The following is a 24728-nucleotide window of genomic DNA, read 5'->3' as shown; positions in this document are numbered from 1 at the left end:
CAGTTGTGTCTGGTTGTAGAGGCCGGAGGGCATGGGAGTGGAGCAGAGTTTTCTCATTTGTTTTATTCTGCCTTTCACCCACTCACATTGCAATAGCGCCTAGAGGAAAACCGGGCCTGTGCCTCAGTGTGTTCGGTGCTGTACAGACTGATAGTAAACAACAGTCCTTGCCCCAAGAGCTACCCAAGGATAGCTGCACACATACCAATTACCTGAGCAACTACCACCAGCTCTGAAATCTCCACGGGCAATAAATGCCTTATAAGTGGCTTCATTTCTTCCACTTAAAGAACAGAGACAATTTTTTAACCAAATGGCTGCTTAATTATCCCAAAGTCCAGGGAATCTGATTAGAAAGTTCAGGTTTTCAAAATCCCTAAGACTTTATTAGTGCATCAAGGACCCACTTTTCCAATCAAAAAAATCAATATTCAGTCCCCCTGAAAAGGCTTGTGATGGAAACAAAAATATATCCACCGTAGCTCACACACTTTCCCTACTAAGAAAAAGAGAAAAGGAAATAAGAACAGGGCTATTTTAACCTGTTGCTATTCCTCCCACCACTAACAGTAGTCTCCGCTTTGAAATTTGCCATACAGAAGACAACAAAAGGCTGAATTGTTTTCAGGAAGTAAGACTGGGCCAAATCATCAAAGCATCCCATTAATTAGGAGGTGGTTAGATAAACTGCTTTCTCCCAATTCCGGAGTTTTCCTGTAATCTTCTGTTAAACCACTGAAATCGTCTCCTATAGATTAACTTGTAAAATACCTGAGTTTCTAGATAGCGCTTCAAATCCTAGACAATTCTTTTGTTAGGCAGGGAAGTGAAGAGTAACTGAAGCCAGAAATGGAAAATTTGAGAAAGTAAAAATATAACTGCCGAGAGAGAATTTGGCCAAAACATGAAGATTAATTCACCTATACTTACTACATTCCAGGGGATCTTTAAGGGACTACAGACAGCTCAGGGCCTAGAATTAAATCTCATGATATGGACGGAGTATCAGGGCAGATGCTTATAAAGAAAATAGCAGCTGCAGTGACATGAGCATCTAGTAAATCCAGACATGGTGGGTTTCAGGACTAGAGCTCTACCTTCCTGAAATAGCTGTTTACTGCTGAAGTTTTACCCACTGATTGGTAAAGGAATCGCTAGAAATGGGGGAGGTTAGTGGTCCATTTATTCCAGCATCTGTCTCAAACAGTGGTCAGCACCAGATGCTTTAGAGAAAAATGCCAGGAACCCTGCAGTCAGCAGTTATGGGATACCTACTCCAGGGTAGTCTCTTGTTAATTCCCAATAGTTAAAGGTCGGCTTCCACTCTGAAGCATGAAGCCTTGTAAAACCTTCCAAAGGTGTTTTTAAAAATATTTACCATTAACAACTCTGGATATGCTCATTAGCTATTAATATGGCTAATCTTTTCTTATCCTGCTAATCTCTTGGCTTCAATTACATCTTGTGGCAATGAGTTCCACAGGCTACCTAAGCATTGTATGAAAAATATTTCCTTCTGCCTGTTTTGAATTTGCCACATCTGAATATCACTGAACATCATTGATATCAAGACTAAGCTTGATAAGTTAATGGACGGGATGGTATGATGGGATAGCCTAATTTTGGCAATTAATTGATCTTTGACTATTAGCGGTAAATATGCCCAATGGCCTGTGATGGGATGTTAGATGGGATGGGATCTGAGTTACTACAGAGAATTCTTTCCTGGGTGTCTGGCTGCTGAGTCTTGCCCACATGCTCAGGGTTTAACTGATCACCATGTTTGGGGTCAGGAAGGAATTTTCCTCCAGGGCAGATTGGCAGAGGCCCTGGGGGGGGGGGTTCGCTTTCCTCTGCAGCATGGGGCACTGGTCACTTCCTGGAGGATTCTCTGCACCTTGAAGTCTTTAAATCATGATTTGAGTACTTCAGTAGCTCAGACATAGGTTAGGGGGTTGATACAGGAGTGGGTGGGTGAGATTCTGTGGCCTGTGTTGTGCAGGAGGTCAGACTAGACGATCATAATGGTCCCTTCTGACCTTAAAGTCTATGATTCTATGATCCCCTTGTCCTTGGGTTAGGGGACAAGGAGAACATATCCTCCCAAATTTGCTTTTTCTCTTCATTATTATATTTTTATGTCCCCTCTTACTACTCCTAATCATTCTCAGCACCTGTCAGTTTCTGCTATACTATTTGAGATGAGGTGACTACAACAGCCAGCACATCATATTATTCCATGTGAGGCTTTAACATGGATTTGTACAATAGCATGACATTTTCCATCTCATTCCTTATGTATCTGATCATTTTGATTCTATGTGTCATCTAGACCGGGGTAGGCAACCTATGGCACGCGTGGCGAAGGCGGCACGCGAGCTAATTTTCAGTGGCACTCACACTGCCCAGGTCCTGGCCACCAGTCTGGGGGGCTCTGCATTTTAATTTAATTTTAAGTGAAGCTTCTTAAACATTTAAAAAACCTTATTTACTTTACAGACAATAGTTTTAGTTACATATTATAGACTTATAGAAAGAGACCTTCTAAAAAACGTTAAAATGTATTACCGGCAAGCAAAACCTTAAATTAGAATGATCTAGACCATCCCTGCCATGCAGAGGCAGGATTAAGAACCATCCCTTGAGCAAAGGTCTTCAATGAGCTCTCCATAATAATGACCAGGATTTTTTTCCTGAGTTGACACTATTAACAGAGAACCCAGTAACGTACTGGAATAGTTCAAGTTATTGTGCATTACTCTGTATTTGAATGGAGGCTGGTTGGGTGGAAGTTGCAGAGTCAGCTCAGTACAGGCAGAGCTTGTTGAAGTGACAAATCACCACTGGACAGTAACAGCCTCCTCTGCATACAGTGAGAGAATATTTTCTCCATTCTTTGGACAGGGTGGAATTAAACTGGAGAAGCCTAGTAGCTCAGAAAGCGAGTCTATCTGACGCAAGCCATGAAACAAGAAATAGCCAGTGGATAAAAGCCCCCAAGTTGTAGAGGTCCTGGAGGGCCCAGTGAATTACCTGTGATATAGCACGGCCAGAGGGCAGCAGGAGAGTGATAGATGAAAGATATGTAAGGCCCAGGATGATGAGAACCTTATTCCCTGTAGAGGGAAGAGAGGCTACTACAGATTAATTAGAGCACCTGAAACCAATTAAGCCAATTAGAGCACCTGAAGCCAGTCATCTGATAAAAACCCCCTGCTTCAATCAGTCAGTTGGAGGAGCTGAAGCAGAGAGCAGTTTGGAGGGAAGCAGAGGAGAGTTTGGAGAAGTGCTGTCATGGGCCAGAAGACCAAGACCCTAGGTAAAGGGAAACCCGGCTTGTGCAGAGCAGAGGGACTCTACAGACACAAGGGGTTGGGAGAAACTTGGCCCAAGCGGAGAGAGGGCAGGAAGCCCCACAAGCTGAAGGGCCGGAGAGGGAAGTAGCCCAGGGGAAGGAATCGCTAGTTCAAGTGGTTCACTGCTATCCCTAGGGCCTCTGGGCTGGGACCCGGAGTAGAGGACGGCCCCAGGTCCCTCCCTCTCCACTCCCCTTTTCTGGGACACTAGTGGGACAGTTGATACCCCAGTTAAGGGATGAGAAACAGCACCCTGAACCCCCACAAGAGGAGAAAGCGCAGGACCCATCATAATAGTGCCGGCAATTTGCCACATATCGTACAAAGATCTGACCCTTTCTCACAGTCACTACAGTCAAGCCCTTTTGTTTCAAGTTGTTTTAAATGTGAAACATGCTTTGAGTCAAGCCAAAAGCTTTTATGCTAAACAGAAACTGAAAGTATTGAGATCTGGCAACTATAGGCAGCAGGAAAACCAAGCTGCAGTGGTAAAAGCAACTTACAAGGGAAACTCAGTGGTAGCAACTTTTGGACAAAGCTTTCAAGCTTTGTATTTCCTCAAAAGACTGGGAGGAGGGCACTTGGAAATGTTTAGATGGTGAAATGTCTGGAAAAAATAAGGATGGACAGGCTAAAACCTTTACGGTTAGTTTTTAATCCCCTCCAAAGAGTTTCCTTTCTGTGCCAGGACTGAAGTAAATTGCTTTGATCTAAAAACTCAAACATAAATTCTTGAGTTCTTAAAAGAAAAAAAATGCGGATGAGGCATCATGATGCATACAGGAATGATAATGAGAATGAACAGTGCCGCTCGGCTTACAGCGACATTTTTAAATCTGCTCTGCTCTTCTAAATAAAAAGGGTTATTTTTTCATTAATTATCTCTATAGGTTACAGTCTCTCTCAGGGTATATTTAACACTTGAGCATCGTTGTTAACCTCTTCATCTTCTCCAATTCTCCAGTATTCTTTCCGGTGACATGATGCCCCAAACAGAGTGCAGGACTCCAGATGTGACCCCGCTAGCCCTTTGATCATTGCCAGAGCTCCCTCTTCCAAGCTGGCCTCTGTTCTTCTATTTATACATCCATCCCAGTGAGCCATTTACTTTAACTACTGCCAGACGCTGAGCTGGCCTGGTTTTTCCCTCTGGGCTCTTCCAACCCAGTATCCAACCTGCCCTCCCACTTTCAGGTCATCGGCAAACATGGGTAGAGAGGTTGGTTTGATTGTACTTATATTAGCACTATGGAAAACAGCCTGATTTACAAGCTGAGCTACTGTGCTTTAAGTGTGGGATACACATTCAATGGGCATGAATGGCTAGAGATGGAAGTCCTGTGGGAGTCTTTCCTGCATGAGACTTCAACATGGGCACAGTCGGCTTGAAACATGACCATACTCTAGAAGCAGCCATCAAGACAAATGGCATAGCAAGAAAGTGAAACATTCCCTAGAAGCATCTACCAAGTTGGAAGATTTGGAAACCAAGAGGACAAAAATCAAAGCTAAGAAAGAACCAAGCAGAGCCTGTTCTGTTGGTGCAGCAGACTCATAACATGGGAAACTCACCGCCAAAGGAACCAAGAGAGGCTGCAATTGTTAGCACGTTCAAAATTGTCCTCCCTGGCATGTCGACAACTAGGTTGATCTACAGAGCACATTACTAACCCACACAATGCTCCAAAGAGGTAGCTGAGTGTTACTGGGTGTCTGACTCCAATCTCCTGAACCTTTCTGTAAAATGGGTATAACAACCCATTCTGTTAAGATCTTGGAAGTCTCCAAATGAAGGTGTTTTACACACACACACACACACACACACACACTTCCATTTTCAGGCGGAGTGGTGATGTGATGTCACACAGCAAGTAATGGAGACAGCTAGGAACACAATCCAGGTCCCCCGACTCCCAGTTCATGCTCGGTGCACTAGGCCACTGCCTCCCCTGCAAAAGTGTTAAAGGATAACTAGAAAATTCTATTGCACAGGAGACAGACAGGCCACATTAGATTCACGCCCAAATGTTAGTTCCATTCATCCTCGGAGCAGCATGGCCCACTCTCCTGCTCCATGTACATCAGCATGGACAATTCCAAGCATGGACAGTTCATTCCTTAACAGGCTATTCACAGCAGAGCCTTCCGAGAGTGGGTATCTGGTACCTGCTTACAGTTTAGGGCATCCCCCATCGCTCCTGGGATTTGTTCTGCGGGTCACGGATGCATCCACTACCAAAACAATGGTGACTCACCTTGGCAAAGGCACCAATCAAATCCTCTCCTACAGCAGCTTCCCAGGCAGCTACAGAAAAAGGATGCTTATATGGCAGGAGGAAACCCCAGGGAAGCATGTCATCTGCCCCCTTCACCACAATTAACGTGATGGTGTCACCATCACTTCAGAGGGCTGAATAAGAAACTGAGGATACGCCTTTGCAAGCCACCCTACTCACCCAGTGTTTTATAAACTCCAATTCCCTTGTGAAAAAAGGGGATTATTATCTCTACCAGACCGAGGAGTCAGCTACTGCACTGAGGTTACGATTTGCCCAAGAACATGTAGCAAGTCACTAAGACTCAGGACCCAGAAGCCCCAACTCCCAGTCTCCTGCTTTAACAGCCAGATCAGATGCCTTCCCAGATAGAGGTAAGGAAATTAGCCACCATCTCCATGCAGGTGAAGGAGAAAGAGGAATGAACCATGCACCATGTTTCCTCTCTTTGCAAGCCAGTAGGGATTACAAGGATATTCCCATTCAGCAGAAATCTAGACATCTAATTATAGGCAGTGACCACACAGAGCGGGTGTAACTATTTACAATCTTGCTGCACTCGCTACTTATGTAGCCCTGGCACAGTCCATCTTCTTTGCACCAGAGAAGGCTAGAAAACAGTGCCATTTCCACGGATGGCCTGTCAAACTTAGCACCTCATCCACAGGATTGTACACACGGCCCCTAAACCCACTGCCGCCAGGCGTGCTCTATGCACTGCAGATGGCAGTGAGGTTTAATCTGGGGTGTGCAAAGGATTTCACAATGAAGTTTAGTGTTTACCCAGCACTGGACAGGTGTCAGATTCCAGTGGACTTTGGGCAAGTCACCGTACCTGAGGCCAGTCCACAGTATGAGGGAGACAGCCCTCGCTAGTTTTACATGTCGTAAGCAAAGGGACGTCTGGCACTCTTCTTGGGCGGCTAGGGCTTAGGGGGGAGGGATAGCTCAGTGGTTTGAGCATTGGGCTTGCTAAACCCAGGGTTGTGAGTTCAATCCTTGAGGGGGCCATTTAGGGATCTGGGGCAAAAATCAGTACTTGGTCCTGCTAGTGAAGGCAGGGGGCTGGACTCAATGACCTTTCAGGGTCCCTTCCAGTTCTATATATATTAGTCACAGCCTAACAGACTTTTCCCTTGGGGGAATTTGATATCCAGCCTAAATTTCCCTTTGCTCAATTGCATCCTGTTATTCCTAATTACACCTTCATGGACCACTTTGAACGATTCTTCTCCCTCCCCTGCTATTTAGACCTTACAAGTACTTGGAGCCAGTTATCTGCTCCACACTTAATAGTCATTTAACCAAACCCCGCCACCCCGGAGTTTCCCTGTCAATCAATCCTTGCAGATTATTAATCATGTTTGCAGCCCCTCTAGCTGATAGTGCCCTGAACCATACAGGGCATTCCAGCTGCAATCTTACCAGGCCCCTAGAAAGACAACTGTCTCCACACATGCAGCTCAAAGGCCAGGCCTCCGTTTGCAGGGAACTGATCTATAGCCATTTTGCTGGACTGTGGTCCTACAAAAACAAGCCCTGCATAAGAGCGCGCGGGAGTCGGGGTGAATGTGGGTGCTCGTGAACCATTAATCTAGGGAGGAAAGCAGAGGAAATGATCGACTGCTGCCACTTAGAGTGGCACCAGCATCTGACCAAGGGATCGGGGAGAGATATTCACCCACACAGACTCCTGATGCTGCAGAGGTTCCTTTCCCCTGCAGAATCTCCCCCGTCATTCCAAGAGGCCTGATTCACAAGCAGTAAGTCATTCATCTTCCCTCTCCCAACCCCCCCCAAATGATTAATCTTTAGTGGTTTCCCATCCTTTACATCATCTGGCCCAGCATGTAGGCTTATAAATGGCATGAGCAAGCTAACACTGAGGGATAATCGCTGTGGCTGCTTTAGCATAGGAACATGACTCTGAGCAATTGTTCAGGAACAAACCCCCCTCCCCCCTGCAGCTGCAGAAAGAGGTGGGGGGGTGCAGAAGGCAACATGGGGGTGGGTGGTTAAGTCAGCCCAACCTCCGCATATGCCCAACTTTTCAACCAAGGAATTTCTGCATGTCTGAACAAGCTCTGTATACCCAGGGCTGCGGAGTCAGAAGCACCATGCTGGCAAGCTCCCTGAATATATTTAGTTTGAGATAAAAGGGGGAGGGGACTGTGAGTTTTATTTCCCACAACCTGCACAAGCTTTATTTGTACTGATCACTCAACGTGGCTGGAGCGATTTGCAAGAGCGACATTCGGCTTTAAACGAAAAGCCACAGAACCCTGTGCAGTAAGTATAGTGGTCTCAGCCCAGGTCCCCCAGGACAGGTGTCTGTGTCCCCAAAAGATCAATAGAAAGTCATCCTCATGAACAGTGAGCACATATTGTCCCAGGATTGACTGGGACATAGAGACCACGCTGCGCTATCATTCATCCAGGACAGGGCAGTGGGGGAGGCATGTGGCACACTCCGTTCTGTGGGCAATGGACTTCAGAGCTGTTGCTCTAACATCGGCATTCACAGACACAGCCAGCCAGAGCCTTCCTGACCAAGGTAGCCTGCAGGAGTTGCTCCATGGCAAGGCAGTGGGAGCACAGCAGGGCATATGCTCTCCGCCTCCCCGCTGCACCAGCAGTCACCTGACAAAAGCGTTAAATCTACACCAGTCCCTTGGCACACCAAAAATAGAGAGATTGCAACAGAGCATCGTTCCAGGGCTCCACAACGTCACGTGTATTTGGTGCTGGAGAAGGGCCATGCCGACAGCCCTGGAGACCAGCGCCAGCTATTTGTCCGCACCACAGGTGTGGCAATTCCCAACACCACACCTTGCCTGTTCTCCTTTATCCTGCCTTGCACGGATTCTTTGTCAGGGCGGGAGGAATTCGCCCAACGCGCCCAGACAGGCACAAGCCATCCTTGGCCTCTCCGCAGACAGTGGCAGCCAGGCCAAGTTACGAACGTCTCCCGCTCAGAACATTTTGGCTTCCTCACAATGTCTTGTTTCCCAAATGGGCCTTGGTGTGGTTCTGCAGCAGCAGCCGCCAGCCATCCTCCCACACATCACTCAATCCCACTGGTGTCCTCCCTGCACCAGAAGCACCATTTCTGGCCTGGAAAATCCACATGGGACTTGCTAGCTGGTTTGCAATCCACAGACTGGAGCTGCTATCTCAGGGCTGCTCCAGGATGGGTCATCAGAGCAGCCTACGCATGGCCTATGAGGACAGCCATGCAGCAAGAAGGCCAAGCAGGCGCTAGCCAGAGCGTAGCTGGAGTCTAGCCCAGGAGAAGTGCTTGGAACAAACAGTAGGGCCAGGCCTGGGGAGGCAGGGTGCCATTTCCTCCCAGGTCCAGGTCTGTGTTTGGAAGATAGTCCTCAGGACTTGCTTTGAGGACTATTACTTGGGCCTCACAAAGAAAGAAGTGCCACCAACACTGATCCCAGAGGCGAGAGCATCCTTCTGTGTGCAGCCTCTTCCCTCCAAACCTCAGTGCAGCAAGCAGTCCTACCCTGCGGTTACAGCTGGCACACTGGCACTGTTATTACATGATGGCAGCCTCTCAAGTTCACCACGCTAAAGCCTGGGAGATTAATTGGTTGGTGCGCTGGGTCAAAGCTAGTGGCACACTCCACATCAAGTGGTGATGCAGCTTTTATTTAAAGCCTGCAGCCATGAATCTGCACGTGCGATCTCTTTGCAACCTGTAGATCACGACATTCAGAATTAGGCTTTCCCCCAAAAAAGCCCATTCTGAGACAGGGCCACAAGAGATCCAGCAGGCCCAGGGTCAGATGGAGGATGCTTCAAAAGACATGTTGTGGCCCCATCACCAATGATGAGACCGTTACATAACTGTTGGCCTTTTAGTGCAGATATGGAACTGCCTTGAACCACCAGAGAGACAGGCAGAATTTAAAATCCACATGCCATGCCTGCATGCAAAGCCACTCCAATCCCACAGCAAATCGGCTCCTTCGACGTACTTCCCAGCTGAACTCACTGGACTTCAAGAGGAACAAGTTACACTTTATACCTGGTCAATTTTCAGGAGAGCACTTAAAAAAAAATAAAAAGGTAACGGAATTGGAGCAGGGAGGCCAGGGAATGAGTCAGAGGAATCTGAGCACCCAAAACATTCTGATTCCATACAGCCATCCCAACTAGAAGGTTACTCTAGTTCAGGCACCCATCTTAGCATGACACATGGCTAGAGATGCTGCAAGGGGTTGATTCCAGAATTGCTTAGCTGTGTTCCAAAGTCTTCCCCAACTAACTAAACTACAGCTGTAACAGGACACTCCACTGGGCCAGAGAGAGCATTTGCAATGAATCACCCAGAAAACACACAATCTTGGGTCTCCCCTTGCCAGCCCACCCTACATCAGCCAGCATGCTGGCTTCTTGCTCTACTTAAGTCCACTATAAAACTCATCCTATAAAACGAAACACATCCAGATCTCAGAAGGGGCCTTATGAAGCCTGCATGCTATCTGTCAGACCAACAGATCTTCCAGAGAGAGCAGTCATTCATCAGAGAAGTTCCTCGAACCACTCGGAGCCAGCAGCCATGGGAGTTTTAGACACTTGCAATGAAATGGTCAACACGTTGCACGAGTGAACAACAATTTACCAAGCATCATGGTGGATTCTCCATCACTGCCAATTTTCCAATCAAGGTGGGATGTTTTCTAGAAGATCTGCTCTAGGAATTATTTTGAGGCAGTTCCATGACATGCGTTATGCCGGAGGTCAGACTAGATGATCACAATGGTCTCTTCCAGCCTTGGAATCTATAAGCTTTGCTACAACCCAGACAGTTATATTCACCCTTTGATAAAAGGTGAAGCACCAAAGTGGTCTCATCTCAAAACACACCTTTTGTTTCTGGGCACCTGGGTCACCAGAGGAAAGGATTTTGATGGCCACATATCAGCCACTGGTGGTCACCGGACTATGTTACAAAATCAATGCAACACGGAGCATGACTATGTCTCTGGGACAGAGCCAACTTAAACTAGCCCAAGTCACCCCATCTCCAATCCCACTCGTTAAACAGGGGAACAGTCATGCCTTCGTTTTTGGTTGTGCTCAGGATGGAAGTGAAGAACAGGCAACAGTACCAGCCAAAGTGGCACTCAGCAAGGTCAGGCACCATGCTAGCTTCCCTCATGCAACCAGGTCAATGCCCTTCCAACCCTGACCTGTAAGCCCTGTGCTATTCTCGTCCTGAGCAGACACTGCCAACCCATGATGAAATCAGTACTGGGTGTTATGAGGAGGCCAGACTGCCATTAAGGTTCAATTTGCGCTTTGCGATTCCAGCTCAGAACCCAGGTCTGCCGGAGAGCAGAGGCCAAGCACACACTGTCCCACTGCAACGCCATTCCCTGTTGGGAGCTCACAAGAGAGAGAATTGAGGGCCGGCCAGCCAGCCACCCACCCCCAGGAGGATCAGACATTCTTCTCTTCAGTCAACTCCAATTACAACTTGTCCACATTCAGCTGCTGCTGCTGCAAGGCGGAGAATGTGCACTTGTTTTGCCTCCTAGCTAGACCAGTTGTCAGAGCTTCAGTGCCAAAGAGCGTACTCTCAAGACAACACCATTTCTAAAAGCAGTGCCTTCCCATCCCAACACACATACCCTGGCCTGTAGACAGTAGTCATGGGGTATTTTGGTCTCTACACAGTGGATTAAAAGAGAAGATTCCTAAGGTAGTTGCCAGTTGAACCACCACCACCACTTTCAACAAGCAGCCCAGCCTAATGAATGAATCACGAGAACTCTGGGAGAACCATAGCTGACATCCTGGCATGTACATTACCTGCTCTCCATCCCCCAAAACAAAGATCATAGTCAGCCACAGCCCCGCACCCCATTCCGAATACAGGCTGATGTCTCACTAAGTGCTGACCCTAGCTCTGAAACAGATGTGCCCTTTGCTGCAGGAAAGTCACTAGGACGTGTACTTTGCAAAAAGCCCCTTTGTCAAGAGATTGGATAAATAACTCAACTCTCTAAGAACAAAAAGCGAGTGATCCAAAACAAAGCCATCCGGCCTTCTTTCCCCCAAACCAAGCGTTAGGTCAGCCGTCACCTTCTGTAAGTAACAGCTTCTCTCGCACTGCCAACCACACACACACACACACCCCGCCCGCCCCACCACATTTCTAATAAGAGCAGAGAAATTGCCAAAGCCACAAAATTAATGTCTAGCAGGTTCAAGTTAGCACAACTCAATACATTCCTGCAACTGCTTGGGAGGTCTCAGTCCAGCTGCTAGTAGGCTCCACTCGTACCACAGCTGCTGCATTCCTTGGGAGCCCCTCAGTGCCAGTCCAGCTAAGGATGCCCCCAAGGGATACTAAAAACATAGGAGAGGCAAAGTGGGGCAGATTAGGCCCTACGCGGAGGGCGTGGAGGTGTCAGACACACAGTGGCATGAGCAAGCTACCTCCATTATCCACCTACAAATCCCTCCTGAAAACTCCCCTTTGCCAGGAGGCCTACAAAAAACTTGACAAAGGCAGCTGGTGTGCTGGGAGCAGAGACTATCGCACTGACCAACAGTCTCATTGTTTCCTTGCGCCTGTCTGTATCCATTTGTTGTCTCTCATTTCATACTTTGATTGTAAGCCCCTTGGGGGCAGAGACCATCTTTTTGTTTGGGGTTTGTACAGCACCTAGCGTAACGGGACCCAGGGCCACATCTAGGGCTCCCAGGGGCTGCGGTAATACAAACAAACAGACAGCCCTGGCCTCACAGACAAAGGAGGGGGCCAGGTACAGGACCAGGGAGGGACAGAGCCTGTGTGCAAAGCTGATCCCCTCCGCAGAGCCCCGTCCCAGGTCACCGCCACAGAGGAGAGACAAAGCACCTCAGAATACGTCGCGATCCAGGGCTGCCATGCCACAGCATCGCCCACAAGCATCTGCTTCTCTCTGCCAATGAACCACCCACTTTTCGGGTTCTTTTCCCTTCCTCCAGGAGCCTCATCTGGACTCAGTTACAGAGAGCCGGCAGCTCCTTCATTTGCTGAATACTTTAATGGCGAGGTCAGAGGCCACCTTGCACCAGCTTCCTCCCAAAGCAGGTCGCTCCCACGGCCGGGCTAGCACCTCTGGCTTCCCAGGCTCACGAGAGATCCCTCCATAACCCAGGGAATCCGGTGCCTGGGGCTAGTCAAAGGGTCCTGCTTATCAGGCAAATGGGAGCAGGTCTGATACCGCTAGCCAACCTCCATGCACAGGGGCGCCTGCAGCCAGGATGCAAAACCATCGCCAGGGTATCACCCCAGCCAGCAGCCTGAGGTGCTGCAGACCAGTCCTGTGGACACCAGTGTGTTAACTACAGGGTGCACTTTGCGGGGAGGAAGGGGAAATGAGGGGTGTTGGAAGGACCCAACCACCCCCACACACATGCACCCGGCCCTTGGAAAGGCTTCAGAGGAGGGGATCTACACAGACCATCAATGAATCTAAACGACTTCTGCCATGGAGGGAATGGCGCCAGGCGGAGAACAGGAACCTCAACTGCCCCTGGAGCATCTGCCTCCAGGCTAAGGGCAGCACCACCTCTGCTTTCTCAAGCAGCTAAAGAGAACAACCCCTCCCCCCATCCTCCCTGCAACAAGCAGGTCTGGCTCAGCACAGCTGCAATCCCGCTATAAACAAGCCACATCTGGAGGCCTCGATGCAGCTTCGATCATTTACTCTGCTTGAGGGGGGTGGCGAGCAGGGACCTCATCTTTTGGTGGGTTGGGGTTTTTTTGTTTTTTTTAAATATATAAGTGACTCCTGAGCCTTTAAGATTCTGGCCCTGCTTCCAACCCCCCTTGCCTACGCTCCCCCGAGCTGTGCCAAGTTCTGCTGGATGAAAGACAGCACCTTTGTGTGGCTCTCGTTTCCCGCTTGGGCCCGTTCCAGGCCCAGCTGCTGGAGAGAGGAGCTGGACTCTCCAACCACGGCTGCCGACTGAGGTTCCTTCTTTCTCCCCCCTGCAGCCAGGGAGAAGATGGGCCTTGGCCGAGCCTCGGGGAACAAGGAAGAAAAAACCCTCCTGACTAATGAAGGAAGCTAATTCTGCTCCCTCCTCACACTCATGCCAGTCTCACTGCACACAGGTGGGGGGCTGGGATTCAAAATCCAAGCGACGTTCGCAGCTCCCCGGGCAGAGGAACTCCAGGACGCAGCTGGTGATGGAGTCTGGGAATCACCCAGGACTACACTAAAATTACCAAAGAACCACAGCAAGTCCGACAGACCCGCACTCCTTGGGACCCTACTCTCCGTTTGCCTCCTCCCCCTTGCCATCCCTCGCAACTCCAGCCAACCCTCGCAGAGCATCGGTAAAGCCAGAGGCACGTTAGAAGTACCAGTTCAGGCCCTGATTCAGCAGCGCACTTACAGTAAAGCACCTGCTTATGTGCTTTGCTGAATTGGGGCCTTAAGCCCTGGTACTTCATTTCCCATTTGCCCAGTCTCTCTTCAGCTCACACCAGATTTTCCTTGTTCCTTGGAAGACAGAATCCAGCCAGCTGAGCCTGGGATCCTGGCTCAAACACCAAGAGAGCTTGCATAGGCAAGGAGAGTTTATTTTCCCTCGTCACGGTTTTTACTGATAGGTGTGAGCTAGTGACCTTATGACATAGAGCAGGGGTAGGCAACCTATGGCACATGTGCCGAAGGCGGCACGCAAGCTGATTTTCAGTGGCACTCACACTGCCCTGGTCCTGGCCACCAGGTCCGGGGGGATCTGCATTTTAATTTAATTTTAAATGAAGCTTCTTAAACATTTTAAAAACCTTATTTACTTTACATACAACAATAGTTTAGTTATATATTATAGACTTATAGAAAGAGACCTTCTAAAAATGTTAACGTGTATTACTGGCACGCAAAGGGAAGGGGAAACAGCCCAGCATACAAAACCCAGCAAAACAAGAGACTGTCAAAAGCAGCAAGGAATAAAATAAGGAACCCGTGTGCAATCTGCCTCTCGAGCGTAAGGAGCTGGAAGCTCCAGCCTGTGGCTTAGCCGGAGGTCTCCAAGGAATAATGCTTCAGGCGCAATCCCGTGTGTCTGGCTCAAGGGGGTTCAGTGTGCCCCCCCACACACCCCACAAAGCTACTGTCCTAGCAACCAAGCAAAGGGCCTTTTCTGGCAACATCCTGCAAGAATGAGTTGCACAGGGCAGGGGATTCAATGGAAACTTCCACTGCGATGCACAGGATTTACCCAGGGCGACCTGCAGAAAATCCTTGCAGGAATTATCTGAGCCCACTGTAAGCATCCCTCCCAGCACGCAAAACAGACAAAACCAGAGCAAGAGCAGCTCAGCACATTCTGACTCCTAGATAACCCAGCTCTGCTCCACCGAGGATAAATCTGCCTCTGGAACGAGGGCTCCAGGGTTACATGAACCCCCGTAGCTGACAGGAAAGGCCAGCTCAGAACAAGCTCACTTTGGCGCTGGTGGGAGGGGAGGCAAGACAGGGTCCCCTTGTTCCTCAGAGTCCATGTGCTAACAGATCTGGCATTGGATCCCAAAGGTTCAGGGACTGGCCGTTCTGCAAACACAACTCCCCCAGGGTCAAGCAGAGGATGCTCAGCATGAAGTTTTCCCATACTCTGCACAGGGAGAAAGATCACCCTCTTCTTCCCCATCTCCTCCCTGCCTTTAGTCCTTGGCGGACCAGATAAATAACCCCTTTGTCTCCTCTTGGCCATGGCTTTGTCCTGAGACAGAACGTCCCTCTGCTCTGCAATCCCAGCCAAATATCCACCAGCCAGGCTGCGAGTCAAGCCCCAAACCACCTTCTCTCACCCTGGAACTCCCACCTGGCCAGTGCATGCAGGGACTCCAATGAACTGGAGGGGGCGCTGTGCAGCAGGCCAAGAGGTCGGCCCATGTTTGTTCACCCAGGTGAGCAGAGGAGATGGATAGTCGGCAGGAGATCCCAGCAGAGCAGCAGTTGCCCTTTAAATCGGTCTGAATGCCAGCCGGGGTGAAGAGGGATTACTCCTCGGGAAAGGCTGGGGGGTATTTTTGCAGAACGTGTCAGAGCAAGCTGGAGGGTGGGCTTTGAACCAGCCTGGGCAAGGGGGAAGAGAGACGACTGCCTCCGTCTGCTGACCTCAGCGGGTTTGGAACATCACGCCCCATTGGATGTTCCCCTCTTCACCCAGAGTCAAGGTCTCCCATCAAGGCCTCCCCACCGTAGAGCTCCCCCTCTCCCCACTGCGTGGCAGCTGAGAGCCTGGAGGAATAACGCCCTCCGTCTACGTCACAGAGTCACAGCTACTGACCCCACCATTTAGCAGGTGGCATTGGGACTGCTCATACCCCAGGGGCACTCAGCCAGCACACACTGTCCACGGGCAGAGCAATCGCCACTAGCTCCCTTCGACACTCGCTCGCTGCACTGCATGCTCCATCAGAGCTTTCCACGCTGGACATGGACGTCCCAGTGGTGCTCCTCCTGCTGCAAAAAACTTAAAACTGAAGACTGAGCCCCAGAGCCTGACCAGACATGGCAGGGGGAGATATTGCACCCAGCCACCACCCAAACCATGCTGGGGCCATCAAGCAAGACGTGAATGTTCAGCATGAGAAAGCTGCCTCTTCTAGAGCGCTTTTCAACCATAGATCTTTTCTAAGGAGCATCCCCAGGAATGGAATGGAATGGAAAGGAAACTGAGGCACAGAGCAGTGACATGACTTGTCCAAGGTCACCCAACAGGCCAGTGGCAGAGCTGGAAATAGACCCAGGAGTCCTAGTCCAGTGGTCTGTCCACTGCCAAGGCTGATCCTAGTTCTCGGGACACGTTACCAGAGCAATCTGAAGGCTAAAGGAATCTTCCACAAACCTGGAGATCACCCCACCTCTAAGAGAAGAGCCACACTGCTGAAAGTCAGGCTCTGGCACATTCCATTAGGCACCACCGGTTAGTTTTAAGGAACTCCGTGATAGTATAAGAGCAGGACCAGGAGTTCACGCCAAGCGGGCACCTTCGCCTCGACCCCTTCCTCTGCCATATACTCTGCTCCTGCAAGAGGGAGGTTTTAGAGCTGGCAGAGAGCAGTAAAGCCAGCCAGCCAAAGAACCGATAAGACACTTGCGTGTGGGAAGCTGTCTTGGGTCTGCGCAGAGGGATCCAGCTTACCCATAGACCCAGACTTCTTTTACACACATTCACATGCATTTCCCTTGCTTTCTACTTGTTTGTTTTTCCATCTTTTCCCTTTAAGCCCTGCCAGCCCAGGAGGTGCCTGGGGAATTGTGGTTTGACCTCTTTGCCCTTCATATTTCACCAAGCACCGTTCCCCTGCAGCACAGAGCGTCCTGGGCCACTAGCACTTCCAGCCAGCAATTGCACACCCAAGTCCCTTCAGCACCTGAGTGCAGGAGTTCAGACCTACCATCCTCCTGGCAGCATGGGAGTCAGCAGTTCTTGTTCCTGACTGGCCGGGTGACCTCTGAGCAGGTCACGCCACCCCTCAGTGCCTCAGTTTCCCACGCTCTTGGCAAAGAGGGCTGCTTGTGCAGCCTGAAGTTGCAACCAACTCCCATGACTAAACAGCGTTCCTCTTTGGCCAGAGCTACTAACACAACAATGTGATGGGAACCCCGGTCATCTCAGGCCAAGCATGTTAAACCCCACGGGGGAGAGTGCCCAAGGGGGTGAGTTCTGATGGACGGTGGCTGGCCTCAGCTACTCGGGACTTAAGCTAGCTGCAACAGAGCGAACACGTGCTACACCATGTAAACCAGGACATGCACTGGAACAAATTGGAGTAGGCTGCACTGGTGCAAGTTACACTGGACCAGTGTAAACAAGGTTTGCACCAGTGCAGCTAATATTGAGGGCTGAAGCCCTAAGACAGGCAAAGCCTCGGTTACGTGGACTCGTCCGAAGCATCCCAGAGCGCGTGGGGCTGCATCTTGCTGCCAGGAAACCAGCACGTGCCACCCTCAGCCCTACACGGTCTTGAGACACCCGCAACATCAAGAAATTCAGAGACGACACACCTTGTGCCATAGCCACTGGGCCATGCTGCGACCCACCATCGCCGGCCCATTGACCACTGGGATCACAACTATACAGGGCCTATGAAAATAGACCAGCTTTGTTACAGCTTTTAAAGGCCGTCTGAATAGGCCAGCGGAGCCACTAAGCAAGCAGAGAGTTCCCAGCATCCCACTAATCCTCCCTCCTTGGCCCTGGGTCTTCCTAGGATTTGGGTCTCTTCTCGGTAAGCCAGCAGAGCACAGCCTTCCTTTTGTATCTCCCCGACATATTACCCCAGCGAGGAGCCAGGTTGCCGAGATACTACAGATGTATTGTAAGGCTCCACTACTCCTGCCTGAGCCGTGTAAATTATTTAGGGGACTTGGATCAACCCCCAGAAGAGAAAAGAGTGAGCGAGACAGAGACACACACACACACACTTTGGAAATTGTGTTCTTTGTTTTCACATGCAGGCCCAAATTCTTGCAAATAATTGCCCCCGGGATGTCCCTCCATGGAATGAGGGGGGGTTGGCAGGGAAGCCATTCCAGGACAGAGCCCCACAGGGTGGAGGTGAAGTGTCTGCAGGGAGTGTGGAATGCAAGGACCATTCCCCCGAAAGGCAGGGTTGTGAGCTATTGCACCAGCTGGGAGCTGCCACTGAACAGCAATTCAGGGGCGGGGGAGAGCCCAGTTTGCAGACAGCAAGTGGGGCACCGTCAGGCTCAGAGCATGAATCCACCACCTCTGGCTCCCTCTGGGTACAAGCCATTGTGTAACAGCACCGTCACCCAGCCCACTCTGCCCCGGGGCAGGGGAGAGCTGGGAAGCTAAAAGGCGCCCTCCGCCCCAGACACCTACAGTGTGACTGAGCGTCTCACACACTCCCCCAGACCCGGCCTCTGCCCCACAACATGCAGGTACTTGCACACGCCGCCTCAACACGCGTGTCTTTGCGCAGCCCGTCACATGCACAAACACACCCCAGCACACCTCCCCCTTGGAGCAGGAAAGCGCTAAGCCCAGCGCAGAGAGACACAAAACCCACGGGCTTGTTGAACTCTGGAGGATAAAAGCCGCAGCCGCAGCCAATCACGCTGGAGCCGGCCAAACGACCCAGATCTGCAGCCCCGCTCGCACAGGAGAGAGGGGAGAGGGTTTTCACGTAGAACAGAGCCCTGCTGCCCAGATCACAGGAATCCAGGTCCCCGAGAAGGAGAGAGAAGCAGGCAAACATCCCAGCTGACCTACTTTTTCTGGGCACTGCTACAGAAGGGTCTGAGCCTCTGCAGCCACAATCCAACAACCAAAGACACCCAGCAAGGAAACCAAAAGACTCTAGGAACAGGAAGGATCCCTGGAACGGGGCCACGCGGCCTCAGTCCAGGCCTCCTGGGGCGCTCCCATTCCCCTCCGTCCAGCCGGAGAGCAGGCACTTGGGATCATGGTGGGGGGTGGGCACGGCATCCATTTCCCACTGCCTCATGAGAGCCTGAGGCACACACCCTGCCTCCTCCCTGCCTTCCCTCCACACACACAGCTCCCATTTGGGCCAGCCCCTCCTCCTACCCAGTAAGGGACCTGTGGGTCGGTAGCCATGGCTTCTCTAGGGCCAGCCCAGACACTGACTGTGACGCACCCCAACCAAGCTAGACTCGGCGCTTCAGGCTCTGTCCCGTTTCCGCCAGGGCCAGCCAACGCCAGCCCCACACACACTGGGGCGGGGTCCCCCAGTCCAGGGGAGCGGCCGCTAGCGACCCCCACCGAAGCCCAGCACAGCCACTCTGCTCCTCAGGGCCCCGGGCTGCGTGGCGCAGGGCTGCTTGCCAAGCTCCGCCATGCTCTAGCAAAGCCCGGCCTCATGCCAGCCGCATCCAACGCTGCTCGCAGTCCTCAATGCCCCAGCCGCCACGGGCTTCGCACAACCGCCACAGGGCAGGCTGCGCCCGTCTGCAGCCCTCCACCTCAGCGGCGAGGCCCCTCGCAGCCACCACACCAGGGAAATAAACAGGGAGCAGGGGGAATGTCCGCCTCCAGGAGGCGCCACTTACCATCTCGTCCAGGGCGTAGCGCAGCAGACCGTGTTCGTAGAGGATGAAGAACCGGCGCTGCCATTTCTGGAAGAGAAGACACCGCGGTTGGTAAACAGAGCTCCCTTCCCCTCTCACGCTGGCCAGAGAGCTGCTATGGATCGAGTCCGCTTCCTCTCTAGGTCTGGCCATTGGGAGAAAGGAGCTGGATCCTTCTGCAAAAGGAGAGCTCAGCCACATGACACAACCCAGCGCCCACATCGTCCCCAGAATGCTCTGCTGCCGGCCGTATACGAATCAGCAGCAGAAGGGACCCAGCGCGGTGGTGGGTGGGCTGCAGAACCACAGCCGGCATGGGGTTCCCAGAGAGTGGAAGGTGACCCCAGGGAAGGGGGCACTGCCAGAGCGTGCATGCCAGGGGACGCTGTACTCCGGCTGAGCACTCGGACGACTCTAGCACCGCCCTGGTTTTCAAAGGCAATCTAGCTGGCCATCTGGAGCCGGGTTCCCCTGAAACCAACCCTGCTCGAGTGGCAGCCTGCCCAAACCTGGCCATGTTATAACAGACACGCAATCAGGCATGCACTCAATGTGTGGCGCACACACCAGGCCATGGGAGCCGTTTGCCCTGCAAACACCGCCCAGCACACCTTGGCATGCGTTACCTTTCGGCATGGTCAGGGATGGCACTGTATCGTTAATGGGCGGGGATGGATAGCGGCGGCTCTAGAAAGCACGTTCCCCCTCGGGTGACCTTGCCAGGGCTCCGTGGGAGGCCCTCGCTCACACCAGTCTGAGTTTTCTAAAGCTGATTTACTGTCTGACTTCCTTACATGGGCATCCAAAGTAGTGCTGGGTTATTTGCAGCCAGATCCTGAGTTATGTCAGCTGCATCTCAGATAACACAGGAAGTGGCTCAGAAGGATTTGCTCCACGGCGAGGTGGCATAGATTAGAGGAGCATGTGCTGGTGCCAGGCGGATGTACAGAGAGGGGAAGAGCAGAGGCTGGAACAAAGAAGCTCCATAGAAACTGGAAGATTCCCCCACCCCACCCTTATTCTCAGCATGCAGATCTCAGGCAGCCTTACCCCACCGTCCCGGGTGAATTATAGTCTCACATCTCCTGTGCTCCAGCAGGGATGAGGCATGGGGCTGTCCCCGCCCCAGATCCCCAGCCTTCACACAGCTGGGAGCTGGAGAACCTCACTTGGGCTGTGTCTCCTTAACACAAAGATAGTTCGTTCTTACAGTCTCGTGGGGTGCCTAACCAACCCCAATTAGCCTGCCCCTGCCACCCTACTGAATGGCATCACTAGAATGCTCCAGGCCGGTGAGGCAGACACAGGCATGAGTCACCTACTCCATCAAACAGCTGCCAAGACTCCACATGTTTGCAGGCAGCCTAGGCAGCCTAATGGCTCTGCATTGCCATTTGCCACCACATTTATGCCATTTGCCTGTAGACTTGCTTGGCACTGTGCTGCCCTGCCCTGTACGATTTACAGCCCTGACTAAGGGACACGTGATCATTAGAGATGGGTCCCCAGCAACCCTCCAAACTCCCTCAAAGCTGTGGAGGGAGGTGTCAAACTTGGGATCCAGATTCTGTGGCTTGAGCCCAACTCAGTAATAATTTATCATTATGGCTCATGTTACAAACATGGCCTTGGACACCATCCCACTCACACCACTTCCCTTCTCAGTCACGAGACCCTAGCATCGTACTGGCAACTACAGCCACCGCCTGTCTAGCTCAGCACCATACCTAGAGCTCTCGGTACACCTCTGCAGCTGGAAGGACAGAAAGCCAGCATCCGCTGCACTCGTTCTGCTGGCCACCAGCAGAACTGCCTTTACCTTTCCAATGGGAAGGTCTCTCTTAACCCATTCGCTGCTGGATCTCTCTCACCTACAGAAGACTATTCCATTACCACCTACAGCACGCACAGGGGGCGTTGCCCTTCCGTCTGATATCCTTGGGACGCCAAGCATCAGCCAATGCGTCTCATAGCAAACCGGGGCACGTGCAGTGGGACTGGATTACTGCTGAACACGTGGGAGAGATGAGCTTGGGACAATGAAGGAGCAACACACTTCCCAGAACGCCTCCCTGCGCTTCCAATCCATGCGCCCTCCTCCACCCCCTCCCATGCTCCATCTGCCACAACAGCTAGAGTAGAAAAAGAAGGATTTTGCTTTCCTTACCCGGGAACGGTGCACAGGGTTGTCAAAGTCCGTCCCTTCTGGTGCCAGCAGCAGCCAACCGCCGTAGATGGGCTTTGCCTACGAAGGAACAGAAGAGAACCAGTCAGCTGGAGTCTTGAGGAGACAGACCCACTCCCTTCAATATGGTGAGTCCATGTTTACTAGAGAATTCTGGGTGGGACCCAGCGTGTCCTCAGGATGTCAGGAACACTGGACACGTCCGTTGAAGTTTTACGCCCTCAACCCAGCTGTCTGGAGGTCCAGGGCAGAAGCAGCTTTGCGATTCACACTCCTTGGCCCTGAGTCGGCTAATCAATGCGAGAAAGAGGAAATCTACATAAAGTCCCTCTCCTGACATAGTTCTTATGCAAGACACTCATCAAGGAAGCTCATCTGGAATCAGATGAAACCAAGCGCTACTGAAGATTTGGCTCTTATTCACAGAAGAGATCAGCAGCAGCTTTACCAGCGTGGCCAGGTCCTATACTGAACAGTGCTCCCAAACTCACTCTTCTCCACAGTCAGTTCCAACATCCAGCAACCTGGCACAGAAGAGGGCCACTCCTAGTCATTTCACACTGGGAAGCGGCTCATTTAGCTGATAACAGCAAAAGGAGGAGAAAGAATAACTGGAAAAACTACCTGCATCACCACAGAAATCAGCGGAAGAAAATCTTAGCTCCCCTCCCAGATTTTTCTTCTTTAATAGATGAACTAAACACTGCTAAAGGGAAGTCCTTGTTCCACTGCCTTTAGGACCATAGGACTGACCCTCCTGAGTCAGAGTCCAGGCCTCTGATATCACAGGCAACCCCAGCACACAAGGCCAGTGACCCCACTAGTGAATGGCCAGAAGGGTCATGCTGCAAAACACATTCTCCCCAAATCATCCTTCCACCACTTTCCCTCCTACCAGCTGAATATGCTACTCCCAGACCACAAGTGACTTACTGGACATGAAGATGGTGGACATCAGAACCAGGGCGAGTAACGTGCCAGGGCATTGTCACCAACCAGAAAACATGCTCTTGTTCACACAAATATTTACTTCGCAGCAAGGTGGGGTGTAAATCTACCCTGCACTACCCTGCTGACGCGTACTAACTGTCCATAGGGACCCTGCTGACGTGCACTAAAAATTCCTGGCCTTCAGAGGGGAGCTTAGACCCCCAAAAAATCTAAGAATCAGTTCAAACCCTTTTCAGGTGACAGCAACTTGAAATCTAGACTAAATTGTTTCAGGCCTAACACTCCCATGGGCCATTCCTGTCAGTTTTTGTGGTTTTGCAACACTTAAAAAAAATATTCCCCTCTGGAAAAATCCACACAAATGACAGGAAAAATTGCCTGTGCACCTAAAGCTGCCAAAGGCACGAAGTCCATAAAGTTTGCAAACTGGAAACGAAAGGAAGATGCCTCGTAACTGCTTATGAACTGAAAAAGATAGAAATCTCTTCTCCAATCTCTTTCAGTGGCACGTTAAATATCAGGCTTTGCTTGTAACAACAGGGGAAACAAGAGCTCATGACTGTCTGAAATTAAGGTGACAGTCCCTTTAAGAGGTTTTTTTTTTTGTTTTTTAAATAAAAAAAATATAATGTTAAATTAAAAAAAAAAATGTGCAGTTTGGTTTCAGGGCTGAATTTAAAAATTCCTCTGCAGCATCCCGCTGCCTTCCCGAACTCTCCTACTGAGGTGCAGCCTTAAACATCTGAGACACAGCTCCTGAATTTCCTCCCCACTTTCCTATAGTCACAGCTAATGATTTTACCTGTGAGTCTAGCTTACAAGGACCACTGCCCCTTACAGAGGCAGTGCACTGCAGCGGTAGGGAAAAGGACCATTGTTTTCTTCTGCATTTGTTCGTACACCACCTGGCACAATGGGGCACTAGTGCCGTGCCAATAAGACAACACCCTCCTCCCAGGACGAGCTCTTTCCTAAATCGTTTCTCCTCTGCGCGTCACTTTCCCTATTCATGAAGTGGGGCATGTACCCAACTCTGGAAAGTGCTTTGGAAACCTTGACCGAAGTGCTAGAATTCCCCCCGCCACTCAAGCCAAGCTTTGATCAAATCCCGGCGCTCCTTCCTTCACAACCCATCCCTCTCCTGGGCCATACCTGGATTCCTGCACCCCCTTCCTGCAGCCCCTTCAAAGCTCTGGCACGAAGACCACCTCTCCTTCCGATCATGTCTCCTGGCTTCCTAGGTCCTGTCGCTGCAGCGCCTGCTCTCCTTCCACAGCAGGTACTAAACGTGCACCCTCACTTCCAGAACTCTGCACAGCCGCACCCCAAGCCTACACTTCTTTCCCAATCTCCTCCCACGCCCTCGACTCTCACAACTCTCTTTCTTGCCACTCCTTCCACTTAGTAATAACTGGGAGGTGGTTCTGTCTGCCAGGCAGCCTCCCCCAGAGATATCTCCTGATGATCCACCTGTCCTTATTCCAGGCTACAGCCAGCCTACGAACTGCATGTCCCCCCATCCCCCATTCTGTTTCCCTCTTCCACCTGCAAGATCTTTGGGGCAGAGATTCTAATTTGTTCTACACCTGTTGCCTCCGGACCAGAACTGTGACCACAGAGAGCATGTTACCAATAGGGAAAAGTCTCTGCAACCCGAACATTGTGCTGTAGCAGTCCAATACTGCAGGCAAATGTGGAAAGTGGGCCGCTCAATTTCACTTTTTGAATTTCTCCCAGTTTGGACAGGAAGAATAAAGTGGCAGAATGGAAGCTAGAGTTTTAAATTCCATCCTCCACCCATCTGAAGTGTTCATTAGTAGCAGAGAGGAAGGATTATTCAGTGGTCAGACACTTGAGAGACCCAGGTTTGATT

General features: G+C 50.9%; 1 protein-coding gene across 7 annotated transcripts in view; it reads right to left on the bottom strand.

Annotated features, from left to right (window-relative positions):
• Positions 1–24728, bottom strand: part of LOC123344671 (myosin phosphatase Rho interacting protein) — a 168278-nt gene that overhangs the window by 125330 nt on the left and 18220 nt on the right. For all 7 annotated transcript variants that reach the window (XM_044981106.1, XM_044981105.1, XM_044981112.1 and 4 more), the window contains exons 2-3: positions 21887–21964; positions 19702–19767 (exon numbers count right to left, since the gene is read on the bottom strand). In XM_044981106.1, the coding sequence (XP_044837041.1) occupies positions 19702–19767; positions 21887–21964 (144 nt within the window). The remainder of the gene's footprint in view (positions 1–19701; positions 19768–21886; positions 21965–24728) is intronic.

The sequence above is a fragment of the Mauremys mutica genome, chromosome 11 (genome assembly GCF_020497125.1).
Source record: "Mauremys mutica isolate MM-2020 ecotype Southern chromosome 11, ASM2049712v1, whole genome shotgun sequence".
Taxonomy (NCBI): Eukaryota; Metazoa; Chordata; order Testudines; family Geoemydidae; genus Mauremys; species Mauremys mutica.
This window is presented reverse-complemented; position numbering and strand designations above follow the sequence as displayed.